Raw genomic sequence first — 15,278 nt, forward strand, 5'->3', positions numbered from 1 at the left:
CAGGACAACAAGAAAAACTGGAAAAGCTGCCAAATTCCCACCCACCCAGGATGACCCGAGCCAGCCCCATCTCTAGAAATCCTGCCATGCCACCCCAAACCGACCTGTTTCTCTCCGCACTTCCCTTGCAATGGGCAGGAAGGTGGGCGGGAAGGCAGGACAGACAAATGGGGCTTGTCTCTCCCTCCCCACCCAAGTGCAAGGCAGCGCTTCACCGGGCAAGGATGGGGACCCGACAGACCCTTTCCTTCCACCCAATCCACACTCGGTGCTCCCCTAAGGGAGGAAGGTGAGACGTGGCAGGCAGAAAGAGCTGGATTGTCTGGATCCACTGCCAGCACCGTGGCTGCAGCCACCTTCACAGGTTTGGCTTGCTCCAGTGTCCCCCTACCGTCCCCCTTCTGTTCCACCGCCCCCACACCGCCTCTTTTTGTTCTACCACCCCCCTGAAAAATTAAAACGCCCCATGGGAGGCATTATTGCCCATGTTAAGAACCACTGATTTAGCACATTACAGTAATCTAAAGAAGAGGTTATATGGCATCAGTGTAGCTGAATATCACCAGCATATTGATGAGTTTCAACCTCCTAATTACTACTTGGGTTGTCCTTATATAAATGTTAAAAAGAGGGGAAAAGAGTCGTGAGGTACCTCTTGGTTTAAAAGCCAAGGAAACAACACCAGTCTTGTGACACTACCTACAGAAACATTCAACCAGAGACATAATTTAAAAAATCTGGAGTCTTCAAAGTTGTGTTTGTCCCTGGACTAAGATATGACTCATATGATTCAAAGGGACCTAGGCAACAGGAGATGAGGGCTGGCTATACTTTTGGGGAAACTCTCAATCCCAGGTCAAATTCATCCTGGGAACACTATCACAATATATTATCAATTGAGCGCAGTGTATTCAATTTACAAGGTTCCTTGCATGCAGAATAATATTAAGAAGCATGTATACAAAATGCTGCAGTGTGTGAAGAGCTCTTCTTAACACTTTCGTCTATAAGCTTACACTCTCCTTCCTCTCCCATCTACCCCTCCTCTGGTCAACATTCAATGGTCACTCGGCTAACCCAGTTCTTACTCGGCTATTTCTGCGATTGCTCACCTTCTCCATTAGGGATTTATTTTCTCCTCCCTTGCCCCTAAAATTTTGAGTATTTTTGCACATTTCTGGGAGAGCCTTTTGTACATGGGGATTGCATTTTTGACTGTATAAACAATGGCATTCACAGCCCAAGCTCTGGAAATATTTGAAACACATTTCACATTTAAAACCATGACAAATGAAAACCAAGAGCCAAGTTGCCACATACAGAGTTGTGCTTATGTGAACAATGGAAAGATCAAAACATTCCCCAGAATAAAGACAGCTGTTCCATGTGTTGTTAGGAGTAAAAAACAGGAAAACAGAATGGTCAACAGAAGATAGATCTTCAATTATTTTTCTCTGCAACCTTTTTGCCTTTAGCTCCCAAATGCCAGTGATTTAACACGCCACCATCTGTCTCAGTCTTAACAAATCTTACTAGATTTCTGATGCATGTATGAGTATAGTAGAACGCATTAGGGAACACAATAACTGGCATGCACTTCGGGAGATTTCAGCAAAATGGATACGGTTCTGAACCAAGCGAGTCAACTGTCTCAGATAATGCTTTAATATTGTTCACAAGATTAAGATTTAGCTGGTTACTCCAAATCAAACATAGTACAGTGCTTGAATATTTCATGCCACTAGAACCATGGTTTGTTCCCAGAACTCCACTTCATGCAACACCCCCCCCACAAAACCCTGCTATTGCTAGGCCCATGTGAGGGTTTCCCCTGGCTACTGATTCTCTTTAGTCCTTTTCCTTATTTATCTACTGCAGGGGTCCCCAACCCCCGGTCCGCAGCCCAGTAGAGGGCCATGGCCCCGGCAGGACCACGCTGCAGAGACAGATCTACCCCCCCTGCACACACTCCCCCTACCCCTGCAAGGATGCATGTAAGTGCCCCGCGCCCCCACCTACCCATGAGCACGTCCCCTGCCCCTGTACACAAGCGACCCTCACCCCTGCGGGCACAGCCCCCAAGCACATGCCCCGTCCACCCATGAGCATGGGAGGTGCCCTGACCCCCCACGCATGAACCACACACCCCAACTGGTCTGCAGTTGGGAAAATTTGGGGGCCACTGACATACTGTATTAATCATCAGGGTTCTCTTTTGTCCCCTATTTAATATCTATAGGAAGCTCCTAGGAGAGGTTGTCCAGAGTTTTGGGGTTTGCTGTCCCCTCTATCTTTATTTTCCATAAAAATCCGAGGAAGCTATTTCAGTTCTAGATCAGTGTCTGATGTCAGCAATGGATTGGATGAGGGTGAATAAACTGAAACTTGATCTAGGCAAGACAGAGGAGCTCCTGTTCAGTCAAAAGCAGATAAAAATACAGGGATACAGTCTGTATTGAATGGGGGTATACTTCCTCTAAAAACACAAGTGCACAGCTCGGGTGAGCTTCTGGATTCATCTTTGAGCCTAGATGCACAGGTTTTGGCAGTGGCCAAGAATGCCTTTGCATAGTTAAAACTAGTGTGCCAGCTATGCCCATTCCTGGAGATGGGTTAGTTATATTCCAGATGGATTGTTGTAATGTACTGTATATGGGGCTGCTTTGGGAAAGTAATTGGAAACTTCAGCAGGTTCAAAACACTGCAGCCAGATTGTAAATGGGACTGGTTACAGGGATCCCAAAAACCACATTACAGGAGCTCCACTGGTTGCCAATCCATTTCCAGGCACAATTAAAAGTGCTGATTTTAAATTATAAAGCCCTAAACATCTTGGGTCCAAGCTATCTAAAAGACCACATCTCCACCTATGGGCCACCCTGGGTCTTAAGATAATCGGGGGGGGGGCTGTTCTCTCAATCCCACCACCCTCACAGCTACACTTGATGGGGACAGATGTGAGGGCCTTCTCTGTTGCTGTTCCAAAACTTTAAAACTCCCTTCTACAGGAGGCCAGGCTTGCCCCATGTTTGCTGTCCTTCACAAGCAGGCAAAGACTTTTCTCTTCAGGCAAGCTTTTCCTTAGTGGCTCTCCCGAAGACCATAAGTGGGGTTGTATTTAATGTAAGCCGCTTTAGAGCCATATATTTTGTGTTATGATAGAATGTAAAGCGCCCAGAGTGGCCTGGGTTGCCAGATGTGTGGTATAGAATTCTCCTGATCAGTTGGAATAGCTGAGAACATTTTATAACAATACTATACACCTTGGTAAGAAGCTAACACAACAAGAAGCAGGTTGAGGAGAAGCTGACCAGCAATTCTGATCCACTGTTTGCATATGATATTTGGATACTGTAATTAATGCCTTGAAATGTTCAGTTTCACCATCAGTGTCAAACCACCACAAGACACAGACAAATTCTGCACTCTCCTTTTTCATTCATTTTGGAAATAAGAAAAAAATCACTTCTACAAGAAGAATTAATAAAAAGCTTCATTTCAACAGAAAGAAAAAATGGCTCAGCTGTCTCCCTTAACAAAGCAATCAATCAGAAATTCCAAGCTCTGCTCAGAAAGAGCTTCTGTGCTAAGAGAAGAAGAGGAGGCCTTCGCACAGGAATTGACAAGGGAAGCTTATTTAGTATACCACAAACATCCTATTCTAGAAAAATGAATAGCTATTTTTCCTCAAAGAAGCCAAGCTGTCTGAGAAGCCATGTCCAGAAAAACAGGAAGAGACCCACTGCCCAAAATGCAACACTGGCTTACTTTCTATGATGGTTTATTTTAGTCTGCAGAGGAGATATCCAACAATGAATTAATTCTGTACTGCCAAAAAAAGGCAGAGGACCAACAATTCAAGAACACTTTATTGTGTACTTATGTCCCCTTGGACTCTTGGTCTAGGAGTCACATATGAAGAAGAAAAAGTCACACAACATGAAAGAAACTCAACACTGAATCCTGAATATGGTTTCTCAGTAGCTGTCACACAGAACAAGAGAATTATTACAATAATCTGTAACGATACAGAAGGGAAACACCAAAGAGGGATAAAGAGATCTTTTTCATAAGAAATCAAAAAGAAATTTAAACTCAAATTAAGTACACTGCAAAATCAACAGGGGAATATGTTATCTGACTATGATAAAATAAAGAGAAGGTGGAAATAACACACTGAAGATATATACAAAAGAAATATAAGGATGGTAGATATATTTGAAGAAGAACCTGCAGTTTTAGAAAGTGAAGTGAAAGCTGCTCTCAAAGGACTTTGAAAGGGAAAAAAATAACCAGAAATGGGATAACAACAAAACTACTTCAAATTACAGTGACTGAATATGTCAAAATCCTAACAAGAACATGCCAGCAAATATAGAAAACAACTCAAGGGCCCACATACTGGAAACTTGCAATATACATTCCAATCACCAAGACAGAAAGGAATGCAGTAACTATAGGACCATTGCATTAATTTAACTTGAAACATCTCCTAACAAAGTAAAAAGTGTAAAAGCAGGAATGCAATTAATCTTTTAGAGGGCAAAATAATTATTACAGGAGACCTACATAACTTTTATGTGGACAATGACAACACTGTCAGTCTGAATGTACTGTATATTGCAGTCAAGATATCTGTAGAGGACTGAGACTCAGAAGGGCAGCAGTGAAAGAACTAGAAAAGATCTTCAAACGCAAGGATTTATCACTGGAGACCATGGCCAAAAACATCCACACTATTGTATTCTTGATTACTATTTATCAATGTGAACGTTAGAAAGTAAAGAACAAAGAAAACTGATTCATTCATAATATGGTGCTGGAAGAGAGTTCTGTGTATACTCTGGGGCTACCAGAAAGACAACCAAGTGAGCCCTAGAGCTAATCAAGTCTGAATTCTCCCTAGAAGCATAAATGACAAAACTGAGGCACATCATGAAAAGATAAGACTTGCTAAAAAACAAGGGCTAGAAAAAGATGAAGCCGCAGGAAAATTTGAAGACCAAATATGACATAGATTGACTCCATAAAGGAAGCCACAGACTTTAATTTGAAAGAGATCAGCAGAGCAGCAAACGATAGGATATTTTAGAGGTAATTAATTCATAGGGTCACATTATGCTAGAGGTGATCTGAAGGCACATAACAACTGGCCACGTAAGCCAAACATTTGTCCACTGTCATCAGGAATCTGCATAAGATATTGGTGCCTAAGTCTGACTATAAAAGAATAAACTGGTTCCTTGTTGCAGCTGAAGAGTCCACAATCCCAGTTTCCATAAGGCAGCAGTGTTAATTTATCACAGCAAAATAACAGAGAATTGTGTTGTACTGTTGAGACTAAGAAATTTATTATAGGATGAGATCTCATTGAAACACAGCCTACTTTCTAAAATGCACAGACTAAAGATTTGGGGTTCCAGAAATGTCAAGCTACAATAAATAGCTTCTGAGAATGTGGGCTGTGTGCCAGAAGTATCACAAGACTGTATGTCACAATGCACAGCGATGCAACTAAGAAAGAGACTGGACACAGCAAAGCCATGTCAGAACAACCTACAGCCCCCTCCAAGAAATATACCTGTCTAAAGAGTCTAAAGGGCAGTACTACGGTCACCCGCCATGGTACTGTGACAGGAAATCATTTTTCAAGGTCTTTCCAATCTCACACAATTCAGTTCTGTTGAAGATATCCTGAGAGGCTTCAGGCCCAGAGCCTTAGGTTAGAGCTGGACAGACCAAAACAGATTAATACCAAGAGCACAGACTAAAATAAATCTATATGAGCTAGAGCCAGTGGTCTCTGCAGAACAAAGCCCCAGGAAAATAACTGGATGGGAATGGTTCCAGCTACCTTGGAAGGGCCAAGTAATAGGGAAGGAGATCAGGATGGCAGGGTTTCAAAGCCTGTTGAACAAAGAACAGCCTAGACGTTTGAGCCAGCATCACTAAGGCCAAAGAATCCTGGATTCACATCAAAAAAACTGGCTTCAACATCCCCAGAAGGCTTGCTCCGTAGCCCCAGCAACCAATCAGCCTACACAACCTTGACAAACTTCCATTTTACTTTCTTCAAGTATGTTTACACAGAAACATGGTTTTGCTAAAAGGACAGAGACAGGATATACATATGGTTAGTACGCACACACCCTTTCTGCTCCTTTCATTTTTTCTGAACTGGGACTGTTATTTTATTGAACAGCAGAATGCAAATAAAGGAAAGAATCCTAATTTCTGTTCGTTATTTCATCTTTCTGAAACTAGTTAAGCCCGGTGCAAGGAAGAAGGGCTTTTCTTAATTAGTTAGAAATGTAGGGTGTCAGAGAGGTCATGTCGTGGCTATCTTCAGCCTAAGTCTGATACAGAGCACACAGTGGCTGCCCAACACTGCTTTAGTTTAGTAAAAATTACTCTGCTGCATGTTTGTACATAACATACAGAGTGTTGTCTCTATATAGCACTCTTCAGGCATCCAAGACAAGGTTAAAAAAAACCATAGGGTGTGTGGGACACACTAGCCCAATCCCCTCCACTGTTGATGATTACTTTAACCTCATTCTAAGACTGGAATGACATCTGAATCTTCCTTATAAAGTGTAGCACACCTCATCATGTTGCTTCTTCATCTTAGATAGCACTTCCCTGCTTCAGCATCTGAAAAGTGTAGTGCTGAAACATAAAGAGTCCTTGGAAAAAACCTTGATGTTAGGAAGGTGTGATGGCAAGAGGAGAAGGGGACGACCGAGGATGAGATGGCTGGACAGTGTCTGCGAAGCAACCAACATGAACCTGACACAACTCCGGGAGGCAGTAGAAGACAGGAGGGCCTGGCGTGCTCTGGTCCATGGGGTCACGAAGAGTCGGACACGACTAAACACATGAAACATAAATATGTGAGGAGAAGCCACCACACCGTAAGATGTTACAGATTACAGCTGCAATGCTGGGAAATTACTTTATGTTGGACATCTACCAACCAACAGACCACAACTAGACAAGTCCTTAAACAACAAAAAGGCAACTATTTTTAAAGGAGTCCTACTTCCAAAGCGCAAGGAGAGGGAAGACAGACATTCAGAGTTCAACCTTCAATACAGTCAGAAGGAAATCATACCACGTCTAATATGCCTTATCTCTTGGTCAGTAAGCTTACAACTACAATTCTGGCTGTTCAGTTCCAAAACAAAGAGGATGTCTATATACCTGAATGTTCTCTCTGCTCCAAGTATGAGGGGTTTTATTTGCTAACAACTTTAAATCTTGGATAGCAAGCCTTTTTACAGCCTCTCTTGGGTCATTCCTCAAGTACTGGAGCAACAGCTGTATCTGTGAATTTAATATGGAATAGATTTTGATGACATTTCTCAACACACATGCAGTGCAAGCAATCAAGAAAAAAAACCTATGCATGTACATTTGAAAAAACTACATGTACAATCAATAAGCAGAATGTTATACAATTCTGAGAGCTCCAGAGCATTTCCATGCTATAATATCATCTTTATTAATGTCTCAAATGGACATTATAGTTATTACGCACGCAGGGCTCTGTATGTTCCTCAATCTTGTGCATGCGCAAGAAAAAAACACAAAGTGGAGCCTGCTTTTGCTTTACCTTTGAAGACGTTTTTTAAAAAGCAACTTACTAGCCCTTATAGCTGCTAAAATATACCTGAAACATGTCTAGATAATGATTATAAGGAAGCTTCTGAGGTTTTGTGTCTGTGTTTTTTTATGTCTTAATTTAATCACGATAAATTATCTCACTGTGTATTTTCATATATAGGGGTGTACTCACATGTGTGTAGGCACATAGACAGACAAACATAGATAGACAGATACAGACATACATACATTGGTATTTTTGACAGGCTTTACCTGTTTGGGAATATCAACCAGAGAAGAGGCTGCAAGCAAGGTAAAAGTGTGCAAAGTAACAATGACCATCTTGGTGGAAGGGTAGGAAGTCACCAGTTGTTGGAGTAGCTGGCATGCGCTGGAAGCCAGGCTGGCATCATGATGCATGTGCTGCAGGATAGGGATCAACTTAAGCTTCAAGTCTACTGGAGTAGCTAAACCTAGTATATGAAAGGAAAAGTAAACTCTTAGGTTAGTAAATCAACCAGGATTAAAATAAAAACAGGTATAGTGGCCATGTAATGTGTTAATCAGAAAACCACATATTTTATGGGGAAGGCAGAACTTTTTCAACAAGCATTCAGCTATAGTTATACAGTATACTGCTTTTAAGTGTAGTAATTCTGTAACAAGCAAGACTGTAGTTGCTTAATAATGGCCACACAGACAGCATCTACTATGTTCAGTCGCATAAAGCAATAGGCACACACCTTGAACACTTGTAATCTGATCTTTTGTATGCTAAGAAGTCCAATGAGTTCAAATGGACTTACTCCAAAATGTGTACAAAATTGCAGCTCCGGTCAAAGACTAAGTTTATTCACAATTAGCAGCAGTATGGTTTTGCAGAAATATGGAAGCACCCGGCTGTTTAATTACTCCTTTCTGTTCACTTCCAGGTAACAAAAATTGGAATATTCCAGGAGTTTCAATACACAGCCATCTAGCCACTATTTGTAAGTTAACTTTCTCTTTCTATGAATCTAATGGAAAGACCGACTACTCATATGGATACTTGTCTGTGGCACCAGAGACTGGGTGTTTGGTTCCCCACCGTGCCTCCTGGGAGAAGAGTCAGCCTGCATAGCCTTGGGCAAGCTGCACACCAAGGCAGACCAAGAAGAGAACTGTAAACTACTTCTGAGTACTCTCTACCTAGAAAACCATGGCAAAAGTTGCTGTAAGGTTTTGTTGCTAAAAGAAAGAAAGTGAGAAAGTACAAATGCAAAGTTTCCTCATTCACAAAAAGCCCAAAGCAATCTGCCAAGTTCATATACTGGGCCAGTTCACAGGATATAACAAGCTGTGGATTACCATTAAAGAACAGGATGTGGCAAGCCTTGGGCTTGTTTGCCACCCCAACATGGCCACAAGAGGATTATTAAAAGAAAAAGGGCCTTCTCAGTGGATACTCATAGGCTCTGGAATGGACTACTCTATGAAGTTAGGGTAGTCCCCGCCCTCTTGTCCTTCTGTCCTCAGGCAAAGACCTTCCTTTTCAGAAAAGCTTTTAAGCAAGAAGTGGGAGTCTCAGGAATGCTATATTTATTGAATCTAGAGAACTTTACTTTAAAAAAAATGTTTTAGAACTGTTTTTATTGTTATTTTAAAATTGGCAGATGTTTAATTGATTTTCGATACAGTTTTACAGCACTTTAAAATCTGATTATTGCATAGTCTTAATTCTTTCATCTTCTATGGGAAGAAAGGCAGCACATAAATAATATACACAAATAGGAATATAAATAAAAAAGAAAGACATTGGAATGGTTCAGTTTTTTATTAAATGTGATTTAATAAAAAATCTCGCATTTGTAAATGTAAATTTAAAAATTTAAAATACAGAACTCACCTTCAAACATACAACTTCAGAAAAACGCGACACAAAATAAGAAGGAAATCTAGCCATATGAAAAAAACACTGGCAGAGAGAAATTGATGCACCAGATCTTAAGACTGCACTTCAAATTCACAGGTACTTTTAAAATTCTAGCCAATGGCCCAAAATATTTTAACAACAACAACAAAAATATACATTGAAGTTTAAACAGTGAGTTCCAGAGCTGTTTTACTGCCAATTAAAATATACATACCTTGAATCATTTCACTTATTTTGTTACATATCCCTCCAGCAAAATCTCTGTCAAGCATAAAGAAGAAGAAATTGTGATAGAATTGAGTGAATTGCAAAGACTGGCAGTCTGACACTATTTTCTAACTCACTGTTAGCTTTGACATTCACTGAAAGACTGCAGCTTGTTCACACCTTTTGCTACTGCCATTGTAAAACAACTAGCTGGCAAGAGCACAACAGAAAGAGCAAGCAATCCTAAGCAAAACAAAGTAGGAGAACCAAAGCAAGAGATAAGTGCTGCCTTCAGCAATTGTGTGAATTAGATCTCTATACTGTACTGTACAGTACCTTCCTTTGGGCAACTAGCATGGACTACACTGAGCAACTATGCCAGGTAGAATCCATAGGCTTAAAAAACACACCACAGATGGGCATGAACCTCAGTTTGGAGGTTCATTTCATGTCGTATGCATAGCACCACAGGGGCCATACATTCCCTGGCCAATGACCCACACATCTGTTAGAGTGCACTTCCCTCCCCCTCCTCTTCAGCTGTTCAACCAGTCCTTGGCTGGAGAATGGGTTTGATTATCCTGACTCCTTGCCTGAGTGGGTAATCAGCCAAGGAGGTGGGGCAGGGAAGCCTGTGCTCCTGCTGGAGACTGTCAAACAGCTGAAGAGGAGGAGAGGAGCAGAACACAGGGATCAAGCCGGGGAAGGGAACACATGGCACCACCGACTTTCATGCCTATCTCTAAACCCCAGACAACTACATAATTAATATTGTCATTACCTTCACATATACTGGGCCTCTCGAGGGGCAGGTCAGAGAATGTAAAGCCCTCAGAGAACACTTAAGTTAAGCTATGTATCTTCATCAATTCAGCATAGTTAAATGAGCATTAATATCACACCATTTTGGTTTCTTAATGTTTACAAAATTCTAAAAAGCCTCATTAGAAGAGCAAAGTCAATATGGACTACACATGTAACTGCTGTAGCTGTTTTAGTTAAGAGCCTGACAGGCATTCTTATACCATGTGCTCTCATAACTGATGAGAGAATGCCAACTTTCAATTTAAAATGACAGTCTGAAGAGGGTTGGGTAGCAGGATCCATGCAGGCTCCTCCTGGAAAGCTAGAGCATACATGTAGAGCCTATACAGGTACAACAGCTGCCTTCTCTTCAGACTGTGATTTTCAGATGTTAAAAGTGATGGTTCACAGGCAAGCGAATTTCCATCACTGTCTGTGTGATCCACATGTGTTAATGCCTGAGCGGGCTTGTGTTATTCCTGCTCACTAACCTGGAAGTCCCACTAATATTGCATTATTTGTTTTATAGATAATCCAAATCCTTGGGTAATAGTCTGCTGCTTTCTCTAAGTTACGATTTATTTATTATTTAAATAAACAAATATCACCTAACAGTTTAGGTAACTTTTACTTAAAATAACAAACTCTTTTTGCTGAGGACATTTTGCTGAGGAGTTTGTTTTTGTTGGGATTTTTTTTGTCCCCCCCCCCTGCATGGCCTAGGAGGTGGGGCTTTCCTCCTTAAATAAGGGTGTGCCAGGACCGTGTGCCCTTAGTCAAATTCTCTGACTCTATCTCTGACCCTAATATGGTAAATAGGAAAGCCAATTAGCACTGCATACACCTGGGAGGCAGGAAAGTTTTAAGGGTGAGATCATACTTGTGCACTATTAGAGAGCTGGCCGGGTAGGTAGGTAGGGGTCGTCAGCCATGGAATGCAGCCCATCTAGGAAAAGGAAAATTCCGATTTCAAACCTCCGCTGCTTTGTGGCTATATCCACTCATGGAAAAGCCTTCAGGAGTTAACCTAGAGGCAAAATCCAGAGCTGGAGTCCCGAAGGCAGTTCATGTCATTCTGCCAACTCCTGAGACGCTGCTGGAACCAGTTGTATTGGCTCTTGCCTTTCCATTGGACCATTTCAGCAACGTGGAGAGGGGGGACTTGCTGCTCCGGTAACAGCCTATCCTCCATATTACTTTAACCAGGCTTCATGTTCTGGAGAGGACACTTCTCAATACAGAGCATGTTACCATTATCTCTCGAGACTGAAGAATGCCTATCATGATGACTTAAAATAAAATCTAAATATCTCAAAAGACACAATATATAAAACAGTACACTAATCATCTAAGACATCATCTTCCGGCCCTAGCTGTCTTACCAGCTATACTGTAAGAAAAAATCAAAAGGTTTGCTGTTGTCATTGTTAAAAGATGGCACTAATAAAGCAGTAGACAAGACAACGTAAGTAAAATATCAGATGTAAATGTCAGCTGATCATTGGAAAATACTGCCTTAACACAAAGGAATAACACATATACAGTGTGTGGTTTACTTACTTAGACTGGGCTGAAAAATTAGCTGCAGCAAAGATGGCAGCTTCAACCTCTACGTTATCATGGGAGTCCAGGCTCTGGCGAATACTGTGATGCGCATTCTTCCTTTCTGGGATTATAGATGCCATACTGCCCAACATCCTGAAGAATAAAACAGAGGAATGCCAGGCAGCAGCTAAGCAGAGGGAAAAATTATGTACTTGCATGATGCAAACTGGGCATCTTCTGAAAAGTGGTATATATATATATATATATATAAGGAGCTAGAGCCCATGCCCTGCTTTTCCCTGAAGTGTCCCTGAACTCTGGCCATGTCCCTCAAATGATCCCACCCATCTTCTGAAACAGTACTGGGCATGCATACGAGACTGCAGAGGAAGAGGAAATCCAGTCCATCAATTGTTTCTGTTCTGCTAGCAGAAGGGAAACCACTGGATACAGGTGTAATGTTCTAAAACTAAATGAAACAAGAAGCTGCCCAAAAGCCCAAGCCTTGCAGAAGGATCATAATTCAGCCGTAAAACATATGACACGGAAGCAGAAAATACCAAATTCATCTCTTCTGTCTTACATTCCAATGACATTAAGGTAGTAGAATTGAGCAAGACCTCATCAGGAACCCTGAAATCTCCCTGCTCATAAATGTAAGCACTAGTGGCTACACCAACTAGCAGTCTACCTCAAACCTCTCTTACTAAACACAGCAGCCAGGCAGTCCCTGGCTCCGTTACATATGCATACCTCAGTGTGATTGCTCGAGCAACAGGATCGTTGCTATGAATAACCGAAAAAACTCTTTTCACAAACTCATCCACGTTCAGGATCTTTTCCAGGTGCTTCTCGCTCTGCTGAGTAACCTTCAGAACACACAGCCTCAGGAAGTTGTTTCTGTTTTGATATATATATTTAATTTAATTAATTACCACACTTGCACCCTACTTTCCCCTGAAGAGTCCATTGCATCGAGTGACTGAAAAATGATGACCAACATCCTCCAAACTACAACATCACTACTAAAAACAGAGCTAAAAGCTATGAAGTGACAAAATAAAAAAAGGAGGAAAAAGTGAAACAAATAGATAGAAATAACGGTTGTTGTGGGTTTTTCGGGCTCTTTGGCCGTGTTCTGAAGGTTGTTCCTCCTAACGTTTCACAAGTCTCTGTGGCCGGCATCTTCAGAGGACAGCACTCTGTGCTCTGGGATAACATTTAAATGAAATTCTACAGCACAGTTAAAAAATTGGAAGAACCACTGACAGAGCTTAACACTAAAATGTTAAAAAAAGAGAGGAGAGTTTGCTATTCATTGAAGGGTCATTAAGGAAGTGATAAGGTGTGTTTTCCTCAGGAGGAAGTTCTAAAGCCTGGGCATGGGTATCAAGAAGGCCTTCTCTCTGGTCTTTGCAGAACATACTGCAACAGGATATCTCCACATGACCTACTCCTAAGCAGACAGGGGCCTATGAAAAAAGGCAGTATTTCTTGAATCTTGTTTTCAAATTGTACATGAAAAAGCTCCTACCAGTGTTTTGAATTAACAATACTGTACATTTGGATGAATACTAAGAATCAGGAACAAAGAGGTTTTACCTACCCAACTCTGAAAACATCAGCTAGCTTTAAGAATGCTGAATTAATTAGAATCGGGAATGGATATTTCTGAAAGAGTCTGGGAAAACGGACAACAGCTTCACACTGTTCCCCCAATTTGCCAGATCGAAGACCTGTGACAAATAACAAAAGGCAGTATGAATGATGTAAAGAAGGTGAAGCAGTGTGTAAAGCAACAAACAAGTATGTGGTGTTTTCATTTCAATGCTGTGTAAAAGAGATGAAATTGGTATACAGTATAATAAAAAAAGGGCTTTGCCTGTTAGTCCAAAAATTTGACTACAGAGTAAAACAAAAAGCAAATCAGACACTTTAAGAAACCCATACCAAATATAAACTGGCTCTGAAGGTTAACAGAGTATGTAAGTTTTAACCTGGCCCCAAAACAATAATTGCCACTGATCATATTTTCAGAGAAAAGGCATTGCCTTCTAGGTGGTAACAGCAACACTATGGAATGCATTACCCATAAATATTTGCCTGGCTCTCTCTCTCTCTCCCCTGACCTTCAGAAAATGGATAAAACACATTTTGTTTGAAGAGGCCTTTAGAAACATCTTACCCCTTTGACATCCCAGTGGATCCATGAATTGGATTGACTATTGATTTTGATTTGTCATCCTGGTTTCCTTTTGTTCTTCTTCTAAGTTTTACTGTCTATTGATTCTCTTTATTGTATCTATCTTCTCATGGGTAGAATTGGATAGTTAATGTTTTAACTGTTGTTAGCTGCCCAGAGTAATGCTTAGGCACTAGGATGGGTTGAGTATAAATGTAACAAATAAAATAAAGTAACAGGTGTGTCATACCAATGGTAACATATAGCAAAGTATTTCCACCAGTGAGATAGAGTCTATAAAGGAGCCCACAGCCTTCAGTTTACAAGGGCTGAGCAAGGCTGTTGAGGACAGAACATTTTGGAGATTGCTCATTCAAGATTCTTCTGGAACAGCTACAAAACTAAGCATGCATTTTTGACACTATTTATTTATTTATTTATTTGATTTATATCCCGCCCATCTGGTCTGGTCTGGCAGAGTAACTTTCTTTCTCCCTTGGTCTTCAATGCACTATCTGCTCCTATGCTCTTCCAGCTTTTCTCATTTATACTTTTCATTATACAGTGGTGCCCCGCATAGCGACGTTCCGGATTAATCGTCGCTATGAGGAAACATCGCTAAACGGAACGGAAAAACCCATAGGAACGCATTAAACGTTCCTACGGGGCCCAAACTCACCGTTCAGCGAAGATCCTCCATAGCGCCGCCATTTTCGCGCCCTCGGTAAGCGAGGAAACTGCGCAAAAATGGTTGCAGTGGCCATTTTGGAACCGCCAATCAGCTGTTAGAAAAACATCGCAATGCGAAACGCTTACCGATCATCGCAATGCGATGTTTTACCCATTAAAAAATAGATCGCTATGCGGATTCGTTGTTAAACGGTGCGCTCGTTATGCGAGGCATACTTATATATTCTCATTATACTTTTCAAGTTCAAATAATACTAATATTATTTCTGGGACTTCTATCAGGTAGGTTTCTTCATCAGGTCACTTTTGCGAGTAGTTATTCATAGTCTCGAG

General features: G+C 41.2%; 1 protein-coding gene across 2 annotated transcripts in view; it reads right to left on the minus strand.

Moving 5' to 3' along the window:
* INTS7 (integrator complex subunit 7) overlaps positions 1–15,278 on the minus strand; it is a 62,353-nt gene that overhangs the window by 45,928 nt on the left and 1,147 nt on the right. Inside the window, exons 2-7 of one of the 2 annotated variants that reach the window (XM_020794634.3) lie at positions 13,680–13,809; positions 12,827–12,973; positions 12,089–12,226; positions 9,732–9,778; positions 7,879–8,078; positions 7,204–7,326 (exon numbers count right to left, since the gene is read on the minus strand). In XM_020794634.3, the coding sequence (XP_020650293.2) occupies positions 7,204–7,326; positions 7,879–8,078; positions 9,732–9,778; positions 12,089–12,226; positions 12,827–12,973; positions 13,680–13,809 (785 nt within the window). The remainder of the gene's footprint in view (positions 1–7,203; positions 7,327–7,878; positions 8,079–9,731; positions 9,779–12,088; positions 12,227–12,826; positions 12,974–13,679; positions 13,810–15,278) is intronic. The other variant, XM_078382944.1, reaches the window with a different exon arrangement.

Source organism: Pogona vitticeps, chromosome 1 (genome assembly GCF_051106095.1).
Source record: "Pogona vitticeps strain Pit_001003342236 chromosome 1, PviZW2.1, whole genome shotgun sequence".
Taxonomy (NCBI): Eukaryota; Metazoa; Chordata; class Lepidosauria; order Squamata; family Agamidae; genus Pogona; species Pogona vitticeps.